The sequence below is a fragment of the Megalobrama amblycephala genome, linkage group LG3 (assembly GCF_018812025.1).
Source record: "Megalobrama amblycephala isolate DHTTF-2021 linkage group LG3, ASM1881202v1, whole genome shotgun sequence".
Taxonomy (NCBI): domain Eukaryota; kingdom Metazoa; phylum Chordata; class Actinopteri; order Cypriniformes; family Xenocyprididae; genus Megalobrama; species Megalobrama amblycephala.
This window is the reverse complement of record NC_063046.1, coordinates 54,018,759-54,041,570: the sequence shown is the minus strand read 5'-3', so window position 1 is coordinate 54,041,570 and position 22,812 is coordinate 54,018,759. Positions and strand designations below refer to the sequence as shown.

Sequence of the window (22,812 nt, the reverse complement as noted above, 5' to 3'; positions counted from 1 at the left end):
GTGCAAGTGAGTAAAAGGGGGGGCAGTGGTGATGGTAGTGGTGGACTGGCTTGTCGATCGATGCTGTGATTGGCAGTTAATGGCTTTTCCTGTTCTGCCTTCGTAACCTCGCTCTGATGGCTGTTGCGTCTGATCAGAGATGGCAGATTGCATTTGATTTTTGTATATAAAGCCCAGACTTTTTGGAGATGGCTTCATCATGTTAAATCATTCAAAAGTTAAGTTGAATACTGGGAATTCCTCTCTGCCCAGGCATAGAGGTAAAGCTTTAGTGTCTGAACAATCCACTAGACTTCTCTGTAAATGGGAGAGCACTAATTTCAATTTTAAACAACCTGCTTCAAGTTTCATTCCACAAGTTAAAACAATACTAAGTACAGGACACCATCTACTCACACCAAGTACTCACTGTCACACAACAGATAAAATGGATGAAAACTGAATGATAAGACATATTTTTGTGTTTTCATGATTTAAAAAAATGAACTAAATATGAGGGCCAGCAAATAATGTCTAGTGAGATTTGAAATAATTTGGCTAACACTCCCATATACCATGCTTTATTCACCTGATTTCCCATAAACTGCAGTGAATTTTACAGCCCATAATTTGAAAGTTTTGCAGGATTCCTCAAGCCATAAAAAGAAATGAAGGAACTAATCAGAAAGATGGTGGATTGGAAAAGAACAAAGAACATAGAAGGGAAGTGAGTTTGCTATTCATAGCAAAGTAACAAAAATCCATTTTTATAAGCGTTGAGGGTCAACCAAGAGCTGAGAATTTCATAACTCTGAATATGATGCTCTAATAGAAGGTGATTTTAAAAATCTAGAAATCTGCTCATACTAAACAGAAAAAAAAAATGTAATTCTGTAAGCATGCGTATGTATGTGCATGTGTGTATACGGGGACCCACTGGGACCAGCCAGTGCTGAATTAATACAAGCATGCTGCTCCCTTTGCAACATCAACAAATATTTAATAAAGCCTGCTTCATATAACTCATTAATATGGCACTCTTCTCTCAGTGCTTAATTTAATATAACAATAATTTGAATAATCATTTGCATACCAAGATCTTGTAATCTTCTCTAGTGGCAAAAATATAACATCTCCCTGAGACTTCGTTTATTCAGTAGCAAAGACAGCCTTTCTGGTTCAAATTAGCAGAACAAGACCATTCCAACCTAACGAGTATAAATTAAGAAAATTCCTTTGCAGTGACAGACATAACCCGTTCAAACGAACGATCAAGTCTGCGGCAGCCTAATTTTAGGCCTGGTGTTGATTGAATGTGGTGATGCTGTGTGGATGAAGAAAGAGAGAGAGAGCGAGAGAGTTTGGTTGATCCTGTGGGGAGTGGGTGGAGGAATGTGGTGGCTGTGTTGAAGAGTTCCTCCGCTGTCTCTGTGTTCCATCTCTGCACCCACAGCGCCAAAATCTCCACTTCATAAATCAGAACTGCTGTTTGAAAAATGCTTCATGATACACAAATGTGTGAAACCACTTAACAACAGAACAAAAGTGTTTCCCCTACTTTCAGCAGCTGCAGCTAGTAAAATAAGGTACCTCTGAGAGGATGACCTCAGAATTCACCTCATCAGTGGGAGGGGCTTCATAAAGAGAAAACCTCAAAGAGAATGTTGGGAAACATATCTGTGACTGTGCATTTTAAACTCTAGGTGTCCGGTATGGGCGACTAGAGTTTGAAAGCGGAGAATGCAAGGGTTGTAAACTTGCAATGAAAGTTTGACCTTGAAAAATGAGTGCTAGTCCTTGACCACTCTGTTTGTGGCCCTCTCAATCTCTCATTCTTTTCATTATAAAGAAAGAAAGAAAGAAAGAAAGAAGTATTTGGGGACAACTTACTGAACTCTAATTGAGTCACTTGCTGATGACTTCACATCTCTGCCTTTTAAAGCAACAAACCATCATCTCCACATATTACCATAGCCTTTATCCCTCATTTCCCACTTTTTAAATTTCACTTCTCTTGGTTTTCCCCCTTTTTACATGCATAAAAGCACATGATGAGAAAACAAGGTGTGAAATGATTTTTTCCAGAGGGGTCTCAATAAAAACCATATGACACCTCAGGCTGAACTGCTTAATTACAAAGGGATGAAAATCTGTAGTCTGCATCTGGTGAGAACATTGCCCCCATAACACTGATAGATTTACAGCTCCCAGGCCTAACCTTGGACTCCAGTGCATGGCAATTAGGCCAAGCATAAGACACCTCAATGAATGTCCATCTCAGTGGGGAGAAGTCAGGCCTGACTTTTTTACCCTGGGCTGTGGTTTTAGACCTACACAAAGCCTGAACTCAAGAAAGCTCAGAGAGTTGCGGATTATTAACTAGCTTAACCAGCAAGGTTCTCTTGGAAAACCAATTTCATAACCAATTGAACAGCATGGCTACCACTGGTACTGGCATAAACCAGCATGCTGACTGACCAACTTCAACTGTTACGCTTTGTGGGAAACAGCATGGTAACCAACTGGACCAGTACCTAAATGTCATAAACCAGTCTGAACCAGCAGTGGTTCCAGTAGGATCTAAACCCTTGTCCCAGCATTCAACTGTTCCACATTGAAAGCTCCAGTCCAGCACCAGTTTGCTGTAGAGTGGACCTTGATCTTAGACATGTAAATATTCCAAGTTGTCTAGCATTAGAAGGATGTGGATTTCCTCATTTCAGCAGAACTTCATTGTGAATATTCAGAAGAGAGACATTGTCTGTGATGAGAGGTGAGTGAAAAACAGTGAGGTCCAAAGCCTCATTTCATGTGTGGATTTATTTGTCCCAAGACTCTCTTCAGCAGCCCAAAGCTAAACACAGTGTGTTTTCCAGCGCTCTGCCTTCCACTAAGCGCCGAGAGGAGCCTTGTGGCCTGGGTCACTCACAGGCCATTAATCTGGTTGCTAAGTCACTGATGTATTGATGCTGGTGAACCAGTAAGCCTGCCTGTTGCTCTCTTTACCACCCACTGTCTTTCTCCCCAACACTCTCTCTTTCTTCCTTAGGCTCACCCAAAGTCTGCCTCAAAAAAAAAAAAGTACCTGCCAACTAGCTACTGTGGTCAATTTCAGTGAGAAGGTTCGGCCTTACCCATCCAGGGACTATGCCATTCAAGGCTTTGTTTGAACTAATTTGCCTCACATTTGACTAACAAACACATGTAAAATGAACAAAAAAACATGCATCAAGCTGATCAAATTAGGCTAATAAAGAGTATTTTTGAGGACTGAGCAAACGTGCACTCTTACTAAGCCAGAGAGGGGTTGGGATTGGGTTGAGGGGCTTCTGATTGGGCTGAGATTGCAATATAAACTATAAAAATATAATATCTTTTACAAGACTGAGGCTGGCACTACTAAGATAAAACATTGATTAAGGCATGTTATAAATAGCCAAAGTTGCTAAAAAATTTGGACTGGGAACTGGGAACGTAAAAGTCAAGAGGTGCAAACCTGGGGGTGTAATCCATGAATGCTAAAACTACAGAGACCTATCAACATTGTGCCCTTGAGCAAGCCACTTAACTCCAGGGGGATTGTGCCTGTAGTAAGTGAACTTTTAAATTGCTTCAGAGCATCTACTAAATGTCAAATAACTACATAAAAAAGGAGTCAGGTCAGTCCTGCACATGTTTAATGCTCGACAGCATAATTGCACTCAAGATAACTTCTCTCATCAATTTAAAACAGATTACTTAGTCAGCGTGATGGTGCGAGTGTCTACTTTTAAAGAACTTTCTTCGTTATATCTTTATAGTAACTTCCATTGTTTATCCTATTCCATTGTTTAAGTGTTTTATAAGACAGATCTTCGGCATAATAAAAAGAGAATTACAGAAGGAAAGGTTGCAAACATCGAGAGAAAACAAGGAGGAAGAAAGAAGATTTGGCTGGAGAAATGTTTAGTTTTCCAGGCTGGTTGGATTAAAGCTATTTAACCTTAAGAAGAGAGCAGCAGAGAGGGACCACCCACCAGCTTGTGACCCATGCTGGTTTGTTTTGTGCATGATGGGTATTTGCCTTGTTTATTAAATTTAAGGAGACAAAAGTTGAGAAAGATGTGCAAGAGGAAAGAGTGAGACACATGCAGGCGGTAGAAGCGCAGACGAAGTTAGTCACAAATGCAAAGCGAAGGTGGGAATATGGTTTTATATCACGATAACAAAGATGTGAAAAGATGTTCTAAGTGTTTTTAGCTTCTAAGGTGTTCTGGGGGGATTTGTAATGTTATTGTTCACCAGGAAAAAACTAATTCTGATTGTCTAGAAAAGTAATAGCATACCTCTCCTCAACAAGCCACACAATTTGTGGTATCAATTGTCTCTTGCTAAAACGTTGCGGAGTAGTTACATGGCAAAGTTTCAAATACTTAGGGTTTGTTTAAATTTCTGCCTATGTCTACACGTACCTTATAAACTACCACAAGCTTGCGCCTTCCTACTGTGGCGTAACATACTCTCTGATCCCTGTGTACACCCCAGTCCCTCATCAGTCTCCAATCCCCTGTTTGTGCTGATCAGGCAGCAGATAATAGGATCAACAGCTTCCTTCAGCAGTGGCAGAAGCATTGCTTAGTTGCTCTTGTCTGGCTGCCCAAAGAGAGAGGGTGGGGGGTGGGGGGGAATCAAAACAAACAGCTATTACAACACAATAATATCAGCTCCTCAGCTTCTCTACAAAGAGATACGCACTCTCTCGCAATCCGTATGAACTCCCCTGTCCCTCTCTCCAACTTTTGTAATATAGGACAACATATGAAAACTATGCATGGCCTACCATGTGTATCTGTTTGGCTGCTGGTCCCTCCATTGAACGCATGCACGAGCACACACACACTTATAGGTGCAGATGCATGCGTAATCATCAGCTGCAGCTGTGCAATGGGTCAGCGCCTGGCCTTTCTGAGGTGGGGGCTGAAGGAGTTGTGAAATTCCTGCAGACTTCCAGACACTGCTTTAAGCCTGCCCACTACTCTACAAACCAATGTCACGCTCCTCCCACGCTAACGGAGAGCTCTCTCAGCAAAACTCGACTCCTCTTCTGGAGAAAAGCCCTCCGCCCTTTGTCTTAAAGGGAGCTGAGCCTCTGTTTGGCTTCTGTGAGGCAGAGTTCAGTACCCTATGGGCAACTTTGTGCTGACATGGATCTACATCGAGATCTTATGATATACATAAATATGACCTAAACAAATTCAAAAGAGTCTCCTAATTATAAACCTGGGCTCATATGCGTGATATGGACTGTATCTTTGACTGGAGGGAGGCCGAATGTCTCAGTAGAAGCTCTGAGGATATGGAATGGGCGCTTTATTAGCGTGGTACTACCGGTAAATCAAAGCTCAGCCCTTCCTGGAACAGCAGCAAACCTTTTTTCCCCACTGAGCACTATTACTGAACAATCACAGGCCAGCCATGATAATTAGCAGAGTATCTCCATCTAAACGAGCGCCTCTCTCTCTCTCTATCGCTCTCAGACCTGCTCCCCCCCCCTCCCTTCCATCATCTTTCACTCCGTCTCATCTCTAACTGATGTCTGGAGGGACTTATGGAGTTTGGGTGTGGCGCTCTCTCTGGCATAGAGGTTAAGCTTCACTGTCCACAGATGAAAGATATAACCACGGGCCGTACCAATAGTGGTAAAATGCTCCCTTGCGACTTTAACTCGAAATTACTCTGCACTTTTATTTGATAATAAAAAACAAACACAATCTTGCTGGAGCCAGGGCATTCTCAGTCTATTTGTTTTTGATGACTGGAGTAAGTTACTCTGATAAGGATAAGTCATGATAAAAATCATAATTATTAATGGAGATGGTCGGCCTCATTGATCAGGATTCTGTTTTAAAGGGTAGAACGATATCTGAGAGGCACATTAATACCTTTCAGTATAGCCACTACGGTTAATCCCCTTCTATGCATTACTGTCTGTTTTGTTTTACTGTGTTTTTTCTTTGTTTTCTCCAGAGTGTAGACATTTTCCTTCCTCACGCCCCAGCTGATCTGGTTGGATTGCACTGGAGGGAAAAATAAGTAGAGAGCGTCCAAAATCCAGACGTTTTGTGCTGGATCCTGGGCCGTGCTTGGAGCGCAGTCAAAGCACTGTTAGCATAGCTGAGACACATCAACATGTGCTACAGGGTTCTGTTTGGAGGAGTTTTGGGCAGTAGTGAACAGATGACAGAATGTGTGAGCATGTGTGTGTGTATTTGTGCATGTACAGGGAGTGTGTAAATGTGTGCAGCACACAGTTTGTATAGTTTGTGTGTTTAATGGAGCGAGACCAGCACACTGGTGCTGGTGGTGGTGGTGCGGGGGTGAATGTTATGAGGCCTTTCTTGGGTAAAGATTCCCCATGTGATAGTGACGGCACTTTCTTCCTCTCTTTCCACGGCCAAGCGGCATCTGGAGTGGATTTTGTGCGAGCAGACACCGAAGAACATGATTACATTCAGTTAACTGTGCTCTAAACTGATTATGCATGTGCCAAGCTAATGGACTACATTTGCAAGAGGAAAAATAACATCCAATCAATCTCAATTACCCCAGATTGTACCGGCCCCTGAGACAAGGAAGGTAGCCAGCCTGAAGCTCCTCCTCTTTGCTTGAAAGGCCTGCCTGGAAGACCTGCCTCTCTCCATCCTGTCTGGAGTGGAGGACCAAGTCTCAGACTCAAGACTGACATGAGTGAAAGCCCAGCACCTGAGATATGCTTGCTCAGCATGAACAAGAACTCAAATATCAAGTGAATGTGTCCTCTACAGGGTGGTATTAGAGAAAATCGAAGGATGAGTCATGAATAATCATGAAGTGTCCTTAAAATCATCATGAAATGGCTTTCACAACTCATTTTACTTCTGAAACGATGTATTTCTAAGTGAAACAACACATCCAATGTGCACAAAATGTAGGGTGGAACTGTCGGAATTGTGAAGAGTTTCTTAATGACAGGTGGTTGGAGGAGTGGGACTGAAAAATAAGAGGGATCGGTAATGTGAGCCAAAAAGGAAAAGTAGCTTCAGAGGCAGAGTAAGTTATTACATTTTGATGAAAGATTATGAAGACATTTTTTTTAATTGGAATAATGTGCACAGATCAAATGTGCACAATGAAATCTGGAATGTGTACTGAGAAAGCAATTAGGGTCTCTCCATTTCAATTTCACTTTAAAACACATAGATCAACTACGTGCGGCAACTATCTCTGACTCTGCAAATTGCAAGTTCCAGCAACAATTTAGAACTTGAGAAGCCTAAGCTTTGTGATGACCTGGGTATTGTTGTATGGCCCATCTGCAAATGCTTATGGGTGACCATCATGACATCATTCTCACCACTACAAAGCAGCCAGCGAGCGGGAACTTGGAGGGAGCAGTGGAAGGTAAAAGTTCATCTGAGATGAGTGCAAGACTGACTGATGGGTGTGTCTGAAACCAGAGAGGAACTCAGTCCAGTACCACAGACACCAAAGTCGGGAAGCATCACCCCTGCTGTGCAGTGGTCCATGCGGTTAAGACAATTCTCCCAAGCCTACCAAAGGCTTTCGGAACATTCCAATCCGTGGGGTGGTGGGGGAAGGTGTATTTTTAGAAAGCCCTAATATGTGCCGCATACCACAGACTCTCAAATTATCCCATCCAGCTTAGCCTTCAGTTTAAACCTTCCTTTTTAATTCCAGTAATTACAGGCTCCAATTTACGGAGCTGTGCACACAAAGGGCCTGTTTAATGCAAACCAGTTTGATTTGGGCAAAGTGTCCCAAGGATCTACCACATCTTAAGGCCTGTTTATGCTGACTTGATAATTTATTTTCTCCCAGCAGGAGGTCGAAAAATTTTGCATTTTGTATCATATTGCAGTTAGGGTTGGGGGGGGGGGGGGTAAATAGAGTTTTTTTATTTTCCTTTTCTGTTTTACCACTTGTACAGTCAGCTTAGCTGAGCAAGCAAATTATACTGTTGATGTCAGGCAGTCAGTATGTCTATCAGGGCTATAAATTCACTGCAAAGTGAAGTCTGTGTCATTGTGGGGTTAGAAACCCATGCTACAGCAAGACCTCAGCAGCAGCTTGTGCGTATCGTCCTCTAATCACATTTGTATGTCATGAAATACAGCTATAACTCAAACTGTGAATGTCTTAGTTTGCGGGTAGGCCTGTCGCCACTGATGGAAGCTGCTTGCTTACAAGGCTGATGCTGTTGTCAGTCAACTCTGTTCTCTCTTCCTCTGTTCGGATCTGTGGGGCTTTTAGGGCTGAGGAACCATTTTAAGCAGCTTAAAGCTTACAAATTATCATGCTTGGATGTGTCGAACATTTCTAATCTGCCACAGAGTATTGAACATTTGCAGTTAGGTGGACTAGTCTCTTCTCCGCTAGCTCTCCTTCTTTAAAGGGAGCGCTGGCAGCGGAAGGAATATTATGGCGCTTCTAAAGCATTTTGGTGCCAACAGTATACTTTATTATTGTACGTTAGGGCTGTCACAATATCAGATTTTTCACTACACGGTTAAAGTGGCTAAAATAATTCAGGATAACAATATATCGTGATATCTATGAAATCTTGAAAAAATAATTTTTCTATCATTCAAATAGAAATTAAAAAAAAAATTGTATTAGTTTTTTGTATTATATATAGTGATGAAGGCTATGTTGACTGTCAGTCAGATACTGTCACTGGATAATTTACATGCCACATTATCATATGTGTACTATTCATTTGAAATATTACAATTATCGTCAATACCTGTATATTGCACCCCTAATTAACATTTTTTAAATATCACGGTTATCGTCAATACCAGTATATTGCGACACCTCTATTGTACGTATGAGGTGAATTCTGGAATTTCCCAGAGAAACCGTTCCACACAGCACAATAAATTGCAGTCAGTGGCTAGATCAGATATTTTTTCTGCTATTGCTAGCCATTGATTCAAAAACTCAGCCTGGTTCCCTGGGTCTCATATCCTGCCTGGAGCTACATGAGGCCCCTGACTACAGCAATGCCTCCACAGGTCAGCCAAACACGTTAGGAGTCTTGTGTTACATATTTGAATCATTGTGGTATTTGTAAATATGCTCAATGCGTGTCCCAGCTTGAGTATGGCAGACAATCTCAGCTCAGGCTTGTCTGCTTTTATCTCCAGATGCAGAGGAAGCTGGTTTTTGGCCTTCCCCTAATTACCATTACAAACTATTTCGACAGGGGAACAGCTGACCAAGAGTCCCTCAGCCCAGGGCAAATCGTGACAATGCTAGAATATCTCTGGCTGTAAAGGGTTTACAAACAGGAAACTTCCAATGAAGTCAATGGTGAACTGGACCTAGTCTTGGTTATTTTATATCAAAATGTCATAACATAGCTCTGCCTCTGAAATCACTTCTTTTCAGCTGTCCTCACTTGGGTGGTGTTGGCAGGGAAAATAATGTTAGACAATATCCAAATAGCTACTGAGTCATTGTTTTAGGCTATGTTTGGTAAGGTTAATAGGCAATAATGTCCCACCCTGCAATTTTTTTCCTTTTGAATATTCTGTTTCTCTTAGAATTATGTTAAAATAGCATGCAACTACTGTTGCATGTTATCTTTAAAGACGTTCCCTGAAGAGAATGCAATTACATTTCTTGTATATTTTTGTTCACTATCCAAAGGTAAAACACTTTAGAAAGGAGAGTAAATAAAGGTCAAGTAAGCTTGGGCAGTGATATGCTGCTAAAATGGGTGGAATTTAGTGCAAGCGATAGAAAGAAAGGCAGAATTAAGGAGAGAAGTCCCTGTGTGCAGTCGTGCCAGTCTAGGTTAAACACAGCCTGAGCTGGGCTCGCAGACACACAGGATAGGTGCCTAAATGGAATCAGGCCTGTTAGATTTATGGCCATTTGTTCAGAGAGTGTTCATCCATTGGCTATTATGGAATGATTAGTGTAGAAGGTGAAGCTCCAAGTCCGGCGAAAATCAATACGGCTGTCGAGAGCGATTCTGCCCTTCCCACTCCGAACGGTATTAGCACCAAACCTCTGTCTCTTCACACTTCTTCATCCTCTCTTCCAGCAATTTCATCAGCTGCCCTTCTCCCCACCCTGCTGACCTGCCATGTTCCTCCCTCCCTCTAAGTGCCCCTGTTCTCCCCTCTTCATTGCATGCGCATTAGGCCTTAATATACTGCACTGGGCCATCACTCATAGTCGATGGTAGAGATGGAAAGTGCTGGTCGATTCATTCGTACAGTAGACTAGAGGTGTTTAAAACCTGTGGATAGTGTAACACTGTGTCCTAACTAGAAAGATGCTACCCTATCTCTTCCATGTTGATCAGAGTTTCTGTCCTAACCACAACAAGCTATGAGGCATTTTGTTGTTGCGTTGCACTGGGTAGCTCCAACCACAGTGAAATCTTTTAGGTTAAAAATTCCTTGAGAATTAAAAATTACTTGAGAGTTGTCGCATAGTGCTTGGTTAGTGTAGGACTAGCAGGGTCACTCACCTTGTACAGTTTGAGACTGGCCTCATGGCGAGAGTTGACCGTGTGCATCCTCAGTTTTTCCAGGCTGTTGGTGTAGTAGTCGCAGGCATTACATTTGAGGTGCACAGGGTTGCCAATGGCCACGCACTTGAGGCGCCACTCATTGCCCTTGCCACCCTCCTTGATGTGTGCCACCAGCTGGTACTTCTGTACATGTTTGTCAGTCTTGCAGTGCAGCTGGAAGTTGGCCTTGAGCTGCGTGGTGTAGTGGCACAGCTTGCACTGGTGCGAGTCGCCCACCACCGCTCTCCACTCCTCCTCTGGGAGTGAGCGCTCGGCGCTCATGTGCAGGCCCAGTATGTCCAGGTTGTCGGTAGTGAAGCGGTTGCACACAGCACATTGGAAGAGTTTGAGGGAGGGGTCGCTGGTCTGGGATAGGCTTTCACCCAAAGTCATCAGTTCCTCTGAGACCAGCTGTCCACCACCCAGGCGTACATCCATGGCAATGTCCCCTCCAACTGAAAGTAGAAGATACAAAATGTGATCACTGATCTGTCAGACAGAATATTTGCTTTCACAAATATACTGTCTCTTTGAAACACAGCATTTAACACCACACCAATTGACTTTTATCTATGACATTAAGGGACTTATGGACACATGGTCCAATACAATGTAACAGTGAGGGTTGGGCATTTTCTCTGTGTTGATCCCCCCACCCTCCCCCCTCATTTAAACTTCCTCAAGTTACAAGAATGTCCTGGGAAACAGAGAAAAGGTGCATAGTTCAGCCTTTTAACAAAGAGTCATGTTTGTCTGTCCTGTCAAAGTGGATTTTCTTTCTAGGATAATGTGCATGTGTGTATTTATCTACAATATTTTATTAAATCAAGATTATCCTTTCCTTTGAGCTCAAAGAAAAAGTGAGAAAAGAGAGAGTGGAGGTGTGGATTTACACAGTCCTGCACTTTCATAGCCCTGCCATTAAATCAACTCCAGAGGCTGTGAGAAGAGGCGTAAAAATAAAGTTATTTAATCATTACTGGAGATCTAAAGAGTTCCCAGCACACATTACTGTAAATCAACTACAGGCCTTTTTTTTCACAAAATAATAATATAAAAATTAGATATTCCTTGTTGAACTCTGGTTCTTCCACCTCTGATTGGGAATCAATGCAAACACCCTCCTGCTCGAAGCGTTTGTAATTTTATGTATTCATGTATTTTTAAGGAATGAAAAGAAGGTGTATGAGCCAAAGAAATTAAATATTCAAAAACAGAGGCACAAGGCATCTAAGAACAGCTTGGGGAAGACGCTAGAGGCTGAGATTTGGAGACAAGAGATGCATAGAAGCCGTTTCCTCAGTTCGCTGATCTTCAATCTGTCACTGCCCAGATTGAGCGCACCCGCTGAACCAGTATGGCTTTACACTAAATTAATTCCAGCAGCTCCTTTTATTTATTGGGGCAGCATGCGGCCTGCTCATTTCACCATTACCTTCAGCTTTTAGTACAGGGACAGAGAGACCTCTGACAATGAAAGCCATTTTCATTTCTTTCCATAAACCTCTCATGTAAACACCTGTAAATCTGTAGGTTATGTTCAGCATTCATAATCTTTTAAGAATGCCTTGTAATAAACTTATAACATTTTGAATATTTTGCTTGTGTCAGTCAATATCATTGTTTAAGTAGAGAGGGAAAAATATTTAGGAGAACATTGTTAACGTCAATCTAAAAGAATTTAAATTTAAAAAAAAAAAAAAAAAAAAAAAAAAGAAAGAAAGAAAAAGAAAAAAATGAATTTATATTATGATGACTAGAGTCCAGAGATGTAATTTGTTACTTCTATGCACACATCTAAATATTTTATATTTAGTTGTGTGAGATTTTAAATAAATGAAAGTGCACTGAACATTCCAGATTGTTTGTGAAATTAACCACTGTAAGTCTTATGTCTTGTCATTTCTTCCCTGTAATATGATTATTGAACATTCCCTCACTGAAAAACCAACTAAATGGCTAGAAGAAGGAGGGAAAAAAAACTATTAGTCATGGCAATCAATTCCTGTTTGTGTCTTTGAACTGGCAACAGTTTGAAACAAGTCTGTGCAAATTGTGGACTTGTAGCTGGAATGCCAAATTCTCCACTATGCTGCTGAATTATTCTAACTTGGCCCTTTTACTTTTATTTATTTATTTTTTTTTTTTACTATGGATAATGTATATACCTGCAATTACAAAAGCAGGAAAAAAGGACAAGTTGCATAGTATTGACATGAAAAAAGTGATGTTTAGTACGAGCCTAGAGGACAGGGCCATGAGGAACACTCCCTCAGCCCCAGCCTACTCCGTCACACTATCTTTCACGAGAAGCACAGGGGCAGCAAAAGGGGGAATTTCCCAGCCAAAGTGACCCAGATAGAATGACACATAGAGGATGCGAAAAATAAACCGAAGCTTGAGTGTTAAGAAGATGTGTGTGCCTGTCTTTCCCACTTGCTCACTCCCTCTTTTTCTCTGTGTGCCTGTGTCTGTTGTGGAAGCTGAAATCTGCAGGGATAGAATACACTCACTTGAATACACTAAAACCACATCCTCATACATCATACAATGTACCAGCTTTGCTTATTTTTTTAATGTGTCAGCCTTTACACAAACACTATTTTTCTTGTTTTGGGCATTAGACAGAGCATGATGTCTGTGTCGTGCCTTTATTTCATATTGTACTGAATATGCTGCGATTGTTTTTTTTTTTCATTATGCTTTACAACAGGTTAAATACATCACCCCAGTGATGTCACTCATGTTAGTTCAAGACTGAAGAGTGAACCTTTCATAAAGCATGATGACTTCTTTCCTACTACATACAATTAGTCTTCTACACACTTGGCTGAGTGGCCCTTATCTCTTGGCATACTGACACTCGCTGTCCTTCAAATACAAATCAGCCTTATTTGTGCTTCTTTATTTCTTTCTCTTAGCTTCCCTCACACACCTATTTAACAGTTGTTTAAGAGAGCGAGTGCATGTTAAACAAGGAAGGTGTGCCTGAAGGCTACAGGCACAGACAGAGAGCTGTCAGATTGGAGAAATAAAGTGTTTGTAGCTCTGTTTTAGTATGGGTGAAGAGATAAAATATGTTAAAAGTGAGTTTAAAAATTCTACATGTAGGAATAAAATAGAAATATATCCGATAAAAAAAGAGAAAATTATCACCCACATAAGATCAATTTTTAATAGTTTCAGTTGTAACCCAAGTAAATAGGAAAGGCTCTTATTTGTCAGTAAAAAAAAATACAGATAAATAGTTAAAAACAGAGATAGTGCTCAAAACCCACATGAACTGCAATGTGTTAACTGAAACTCATTAAACTCACCTAGTGCGGGGGCCAGAGCTGCCATGTTGGGGTCTAGATGAAAACCGCCAAGCAAGAACTGGGCATCAGCTCCAGAGGGCTCCATCTTAAGGCCTTGTGGCAGGCTCATGTTTTGGGTCAAGTAGTATTGGTACAGCTCAGCCTCTGAGGGTGAAGGCATGGCCCCTAGACCAAGCCGGCCATGCTGCATTTGGGTCATGTTCTGCTGAAGCAGCATCATGTTGTGCATGTGTTTCTCACTTGTCATGTGGATGCGCAGGTTACGTGCTACATTGGTCTCATAGTCACACACTTCACACCGCCAGGTGGGCTTGCTTTTTGGCTTGGTAGGTGAAGGGGCACCACAGGGCCCTGCCATGTGGGTGGAGGACTGGGCTGGGTGATGGTGGTGACTAGGATGATGGCTGCTGGCCTGGGTAGCAGAAGAGACAGGTACCACCCCACCTGGCGCATGCCCAAACACCTGTTCACCAGCGGTTGGAATAGTTCCTCCATTTTGTAACGTCTGCATGTTGTTAAGATGCTTGTCAGACTGCATATGGATGCTTAGGTTGCCTTTGGTGGTAGTGGAATAGTTGCAAACCTCACAGCGGAAGGGCTTGTAGCCACAAGTGTAGCTCTCCCCACGGGCAAGGCGAGGATGACTTTGCCCACTGCTGCAGTACACACAAGAGCCTCCAGAGTCAGGGTGTTTCTCCTTCATGTGGGCCTCCAAGGTCTGCTGGTATTTGTAGTGCCAGTTGCACTTGGGACACTTCAGTGTCTTGCACGAATTCCGCGAGTGCATCATGGTCATATGGCCACCCAATGAGCGAGAGGAGCCTAGAACAGTATCGCACTTTGGGCACTCCACCCCACTCCCTCCACTGCCCCCAGCCCCATGGTTCTGGGTGCATTCACTCAGTCCCGACATGTCACAAGCAGCTGTGTGATGGAGGTGCGTGTGGGCATTAGGCGAAGGGTGTGGGTGGTGATGGTGGTGAAGGTGGTGGTGGTGGTGGAGGAGGGCACCGTTGTCCTCATCTCCCTCTGCTGAGCATTCATTTGGTTCAGGAGCTGTGGCACTATCTCGATTGGCACTTTCCTCAGCAGCAGCATTGGAGGCTAAAGGGGAGGACGTGCTTGCAGTGGAGCATGCAGCCCCATCCTCCTCACCTCCTCTGCTGGCGACTGCCGCCATTGCCGAGGGGACTGTAGACCCCTGGCAGTTAAAGCTCAAAGGGAGTTCTGAGGTCCTCCCTCCACCGTCTGCAGCCATCCCATCCTCTGACCCTCTGATAGAAGAAGAGGACATGGAAGCAGAGGCTTTGCTGCTAAGTGTGGGGCTGGCTGCAGAGAGACAAGCAGAAGGCTGGAGAGCGCTACTAGGCATTAATAAAGGAGATTTGGAAATGCTTTGGTTTGAGACAGCCGGTTCCCCCACAAATCCGCCACCGCTGCTGCTACTTCCACTACAGGCCACCGCAGTGCCTTCATCCTCTATCTCTTCATCCTCTTCTTCTAAAAGAAGCTCATCCTCTTCCTCTGAGGCCATCTCCTCACTGTGAAGGAGAGCCTTTCTTTCACAGGTTTCTGCATCCCCATCCTCCCTTCTATGAGTCCCCTCTTTCCTCACAGACCCCTCTGTTCTCCTACCCTGTGGCTTGGACAGAGTGTTGGAGTCTTTGGCTGGGCCTGGGGTTGAGGTAAGGGAGGATGGTTTGGGGCTGCCAAGGCCCCCTAATGTGAGGAGGGCTTGTTGCTGGAGACCCGAGTCAGAGTCTTTGTTGAGGAGGCTCTCACCTCCCTCACTACTGCCTTCTAAATGAACCCCACTGAATGTGCCATAGAAGCTCTGGCCTGAATTTATGGGTACCAGGGTAGGCGGTGGAGGAGAGTTCTTATTTTTTGGTTCTAGGAAGCTAATGAGTGGCTCTTTGTCTTTCCCGATGCCCTGTATAATTGCCGATGCATGCTTGTCGCCTAAGAGCCTGCGCTCATCTTCACACAGGGTCATACGATGGTCATGGACTGCATGAGTGACAAAAGAGCGTGCGTAGCCAAAAGACAACTTGCAGAGGAAACACATGAGGATGGGCTTGCCTTTGCCATAAAGGGCAAGGCCGTCAAATTTGGAGAAATCCACGTTGTTGGGAACATCTTTGGATACACAGGACTTCTTGGCAGACCCATCGCTGTTCAGGTAATCTTTGTTGCTTTTGTGCCGCACATCAAAGACGCGGAAACTGTGCAGGACAGGACTGAGGCCTGCCAGGGTTGAGGTATTGGGGAAACCTTGGTCTGAGGAGCCGAACCATTTTCCGAAAGACGAGGCTATATGGAACGTGTTGATGATCTGAGGGTACACTGAAGAAGAGGTCCCAGCAGCCTCCCCAGTCTTTCCTCCACTGGGTAGAGAGTTTGACGGGAGCAGGCCTGGTTCCATGCTCCCATCGCTTTGGATCAGCTGGCTGAGACTCTCTACAATGTAGGCAGAGCCATCAGGCTGGTAGACTATCTCTCCAGCCAGGTTTTCCACATCACTACTCTCCTCTTCCTCCTCTTCCTCTCCTTCTTCGCTCCCACTCTCTGTGGCTCCCCTCCGATGGGAGGGCTGTTGCCGCATGAGCATGGGCATACCCCCTCCACTTGGCACCATAGGTACACCAGGGAAGGGCTGCAGACTAGGAAAACAGCTGTCAATCTCCATTTCATCCAAGTCTTCCAAATCTTCGTCCTCTTCTCCACAGCTCACTCCCTCCTGCTCCTCCTCTAACCCCTCTCTTTTGGGGTGCAGCAGTCTGGTAGTGGAGTTATCGCTGGGAGCCTGCGTTTGCTTCTGTTGCTCTCTTACAGCCTCGAAGGGTATGCTGGGATTTTGTAGCTGGGCTGAGTGGGGTGCAGAGAGAGACAGGGGCTCCAAGGAAGGGGGCTGGTTGAATGGTGGGACCTGTGCGTTAGGGTGATCTTTCCAGGGTTGTGGATGGTGCTGCTGCTGGGAGGTGGCAGAGGAGCCAAGCCCATCGTCTGTCCCAGAAACCACGGGAGACTCACAGCTTTCCATGCTGATGCCTACATGAGGCGTTCATCGCATCCAGGCCTGATGAGAAAAGAGAGAAAGAGACATGATTAACCCACTGCTTCAAACAGATAATGTCTCAGAAAGTAAAAAAGGACATAATAGACACCTTTAAAGTTTTCATTTCATTGTTTCTATTCAAGCTAATGTTCAGTTCTGCTATGCTGAATATTTAACCAGCCATAAGAAGCATCTTGATAAATGGTGAAGCAATGTACATGTATAGAGAGTGGGGAGCTGTATAGTAGATTAGATGAGAAACAAAAGTGTGAGATATAATGGTGGAAAATGACAGAGTGCTCATTAGGTTAGATTAGGTACTTAAACAATACCTCAGACAAGCACTAATAAGGCAGCTCAGATGCCTTATCCTGTCATATCAGCCAGTTACCATCTTTTATCTAGACCTTACACACAACACCCGGAGTCTGCTATGTTCCAAATCCTGCATACATTTTTTTTTCATTCTTTTTTTTTTTTTTTAACACTCTGAGGTCTAAAAACGCGCCGGCGCGTTTTGCAGGTTTTTTTTCACATTGCAGCAAAACAGACTTAAAATACTCCGTCATTTTTTGTCATAGAAACATAAGTAATACATCAATTGAAACTATAGAATATCTCCTTTTATTTGTATACACTCAGAGTAAAAACAAAATGTTGTGCTTTTTGTAAAATAAAGAAAACTAACATGATGCGTGATCTCTCATCTCCCTCTGAACGAAGTCCAATCTGATAGTTCTCAGAAAATGAAGTGTAACTTAGTGAATACTAATCACAAAAAATTCATACTTATGTCTAACAAAACGTTGAAATGTCAGGTTTTAAATCGTGCAAGTCAAATCGAAAACAAACATTCTGCGTTTATGTAATCTGTATGAAAAGAGAGCCATGTCAGAAGTCCGTGATTCAGCTCATTACCCACTAATGCGGCCACACCCACGGAGCCAGCGCTATTCACAGGCAAATTCAGAGACAACACATGCATTCATCATCTCAATCGTGTATTTATTGCCTTGAAAATTGTTTATCTGGATGAAAAAGCCATGGTTAGCGATCTCTGGAAGACATTCAGTAAATTCCTGTTTGTTTTCTTCTATTGATAAGTTTTAAGTGAGTTTTTGTTTCTTTAGCGCCCTCCGGCTGTAGTATGAATTGGTAAACACCATTCATGGAATATCGTCTTCTTCTTAGGTGAATTTGTGGACTAAAATGCACAGAGCGCCCTCCGGCTGCAGTATGAATTGCAAACACCAGCGCTCATAGAGATAACAATGAATATTAAATAAAAAATAACTCCTCTGTATAGAAAATTGACATAAACATATGAGAATCCTATATTTCTCCAAATGTGCATGCTTTTAAACTAAAAGCCTATATTCAGACTCTTTGCATCACAGAAATACATTATATTTTAAAGTATAATATAAAACCATTATTTTATATTGTAATAAAATTTTTCTGTATGTTTCATATACCATGATGAGCTTGAGACATCACAGAAGTTTTTTTTCACAGCCTACCTGACTGAAATGCCTCATTAATATGCAAGTCTTTTCAGGTCATTACTATTCAATTCTTTTGTCTTCACAGGTGAGAATGAGCCATTATTCATGGAGATTCACGCCTCCTCGCATACCGTGTTTCTTGGCAAAAAGTGTCTTACAAAAACTAAATCAGTATATTGTTATAAATGAAAGAGTAGTCAGCATAATTTTTACATAATTTTGAAGCAAAAACTCTAGTCTACAACCTTCAATACCCAAAAGTCTTGTGAACACAGATTTAATATACTTTTATTGGCCTTATATCAGTGACTTAAGTTTTTTGTTTTTTCAGTAACCACGCATAAACGTTATTCCTTCAAAAACACAAACATGTACACACATGTTCCTCACATATTATGGTAGCCTAGTTTGTGCTGAATACAGTGTAATGACACTTGTGTCATTAATATGTTTATGAACAACTGAAAAAAGCACAAATGTCAGGGCATGTCAAAACTTCTCCAGGCCCCAAATCAGCCTCAGACTCCAGAGGGTTAATTAACGTTGGGTCTGAGAAACACAGTAACAGAATAACTTAATGGACAAAAAAGCTCCATTGTGCTGCTAATTAGACACAGTGAAACCCGCCATCAGCACATGATCCATCTCACACCCACAGAAAGAACTGAAGGTTACAAAAATATATTAGCCACGCTGTTTTAGGACCTCCATTATAGAGAGATCCCACACACAGAACACACTGTATGAGCAGAACATGAGAATAAGATGCATTTAGTTGATGTGTATATGATTTTTACAGCAAGAACTTATATACTTGTGTATAAAAATACACACAACATACAAAGAAAGATTTATTTATATTATTTTAAAGCCTTAAATATAACAGCAATGTTGGTACTCAAAATGCAGTATCTAGCATCCAATAACCTCCATGCTCAGCATGGTTTCAAACACTCCTCTGCCTCAGAAATAATAAATGGGAGCTGAACTTTCTGAGGGTAGTGCTGCCCCGAGCAATGAAAGAGCCATGAGCATGCCACAATTTCAAGCAGGCGATAAAGGAGATAAAATGATAGCGAGAGATACTGCTGAGCTAATAATTTTAATAAAGGGATGCAGGCAGCATTGATTAAAGGGGGCAACCGGACTGAAACCAATAACTCTGGCCTGCCCTTTCACCCTCCATTGCTGAATATTACATGAGCAAAGTTTCCCGGCAGCACGCTAACCACCGCGTCCTGCCTGATTAGCACATTCACTGCCTGTACTTGATTTATTTACTTATTTACTTAGGGATGCAAATTTCAGAAGCGATCAGACACTGTGTCTGCGGCCCCACCCCCACCAAATGTATTAACATGAGAGCGTTTGGCTGGGGAGATTGATAATGTTTGACTCCCTCTTCATGAATGTCTGATGAAAATTTGACACCCCTCAACTCCAACACACAGAGCCACCCGCCCCCTCCTCCACCAATCAAAATCACAATATGTGCATGCACAGCCTCCAAACAATGCCCATATGTGTGTGTGTGTGTATATATATATATATATATATATATATATATATATATATATATATATATATATATATATATATATATAGTTGCAAGTTAATTGGTGATTTAATTCAATATAATTTTACTTACATTTCTAAAAAATAACTCAAATTATAGAACAATGATGTGTATTTCATCTAATTAAACACCCAATATAAATAATGAGGTGATTATTGACTAAAACATGAAAAATATATACTGTTGTAAATGGTTAATGCCAAGTTAAAATGATTCTCTATCATTCCAGTACAAAAAAATAAATAAATAATAATAATAATGATAAAATAAGTCAATCAACAACAATACACTTAAATTCTGTTAGGAGGAGTCCAAAAATAACTTTCCAGTAACCTGTTTCTATTATGTCCCCCTCCCCCCTCAACACTGCTTCAGCATTATGGGATTGTAGTAGATGAGAGTAGAGAATTACTTAAATTGTTAAACATAAACAGCTTAAAGATTATGACTCACAAATGGTCATTCCTGAAAATCTGCCATGATACGCTTTTCATTTAACGCAAATGAGATGGCTTCCTTTAAAGAATTAAACAGTGCTAGAGAGTGGCGGCCCAAGCCGTCTGGGCGCGTCTGCTGCTTACAGAAAACAGGATTGCCCTTTAAAATGGAGATGGTCTAATTCAATAACCTGCAGTGGTTACTGATGTGCAATAGGATTGTCTGGAGTCTGCCAGTCGCAGATGGGCGGGCAGATATAATGTAGTTTGTCCGCTCAAGGTTTGCTTCCGAAGCAACACCTGTTTAAAGAAGGGAATCTTTAATCTCACAGCACTAACGAAAGCTCAGACAGACAAGCAGACACACACTCAGTTAACAACAGGAAATGCGTATTAGGCTTTATTCTCACCCCGTACATGAGCCTTTGGCTAAAATATGTAATGCCACAGCAGAGAAGTCAAACAGAATAGAAAACATTCCCTTTTAACCTCCCAAACAAAGTAGATAAGTTTTTTAACTATTAAAAAAAGCACAGTACATAAAGAATGCTGTCAGAAGCTGGTCTGGATGTCATTTAGAGGGGATAGAAAATTAGATAAGTTTTTATTTATGGGCCTTTTCATTTGGTGGGATTTACTGGCTAAGCAAGAAGGGAATTAAAGGCTAAGGATCTGTCTGATTATAAGCATGCACAATCACCTGCCCAGGGGCCAGGCCTCCAGAGGCCCAGTGCTCCCTACTCTCTCCTGGGGAATTAACTCCTGCTTGGCCCCAGCTGAGAACGGCCATGGGGTGCAGCCTGACCCTCACGCCCCACCCCCAGCACCCCTCAATACAGAAAAAAACGTATCCTTCCAGAGAATATTAGTGGAAGAAAAAGGCATCATTATCACCTCCCTGTGGTATGCAGCAGGCCCTGCTTTTCTTTTCCCATTTCCCGCCAGATCTAGCCATCACACAGACTGGCCACTACAGGGTTAGGGTGCTTATTGAAAAATCAATGGCATAAATGCTAGGCAAGTTACAGGAAGATATGGGAAGGGAAAGTTCCTACTGATAAAGCAGGGAGGGCCTTCTGATTTTGCAAAAGGGGATGTATTCAATAAAGACTGAATTGCAAATATATGTAAGAAACTGTTGACCCCACTACTGTATTATCAATCTTAAAGCTAAGTTCAGGGGTCAAGTACACTATTCTTCTTTAGTAAAGGCACTGTAATGTACTGTTACAGAAATGTCAATTTAAAAAAAATGTCAAAATATTGTCAATATATGTGGATGACACGTGTGGCTGAATACATGTGCAATGCATAACTCATATTTATATAAGGACAATAAGGTAGATTTCTGCAGCAGTGCTCTTTTTTTTAATAACATTCTACTCCCATCATAAGTTTCAGCCAATCAAAGCAAATAAATCAAAATCACAGTAAATATAGTTATTCAACAAATAAATAATAAATATAATAAATAAAAGTACTAAATAAATATTTTCTAACTAATATGTTGATTGTTGTTGATTTAACGAGAGTTAATGTATAATAAAGGCCATAATAATATGATAATGCTTCATATTTCTGGCCAAGAAAGGGGTAGAGGTTGAAAAACACTGTTATGCACACCAAATAAGTAACCCTGCATTTTTTGCTACATAGGCATTTATTAAAAATAAAGTCAATCTGTCAATATTTTAACGATGTCTTTAGTATCTTTTTAGACCTTGAAAGTGGTGGTTATGTCTATTATGGAGGAGTCAGATACCTCTAAGGTTTCATCAAATATATCTTAATTTGTCTTTCAAAGATGAACGAAGGTCTTACGAGTGTGAAACGATATGAGTGTGACAAAATTAATGACAAAATTTTCGTTTTTGGGTAAACTAACCCTTTAATAGTGACTGAATTTCATGACTTGTATAATGCAAAAGCACCACACTGGGTATTTTAAGTCAGCATTTATTCAATTTCAGCTTTATTAGTGAGCAAAGGTAAACTGAGAGGACTGAAAAATTCCTCCACCTACTCTTCCTTGTCCTGTACGTTTAATGTAGACACAGCGACACTTCAGAGGAGTTGCTGTGTCAGAAGGCAAAAAGTCACCTCAGGTCGATGGCACTCTGGCTGTAAACACTGCTTCCCGTAAAATCAATGATCTTTAGTTCAAGCTATCAGTCTGTGCAACAGAAATAGCAGTGGCTGTGATGAGACTGAGGCTGTGGAGAGAGGGAGGAAAAGCGATAGAGAGAGAAAGAGAGATCGGTACATCTCGGCTGTGGGTAAGAGATGAGAGCACAGCTATCTGCTGCTACTGTACTGCCAACACAGCGCTGAAAACGGGACTAAATGCCGGTTCCCAGCATGCATCTCTCCCAGAGC

General features: G+C 42.0%; 1 protein-coding gene across 1 annotated transcript in view; it reads right to left on the bottom strand.

Annotated features, from left to right (window-relative positions):
• Positions 1 to 22,812, bottom strand: part of zfhx3b (zinc finger homeobox 3b) — a 271,273-nt gene that overhangs the window by 85,705 nt on the left and 162,756 nt on the right. Inside the window, 2 exon segments of the mRNA XM_048186070.1 lie at positions 10,502 to 10,998; positions 13,861 to 16,939. Coding sequence (XP_048042027.1) covers positions 10,502 to 10,998; positions 13,861 to 16,903 — 3,540 coding nt within the window. The 5' untranslated portion in view covers positions 16,904 to 16,939.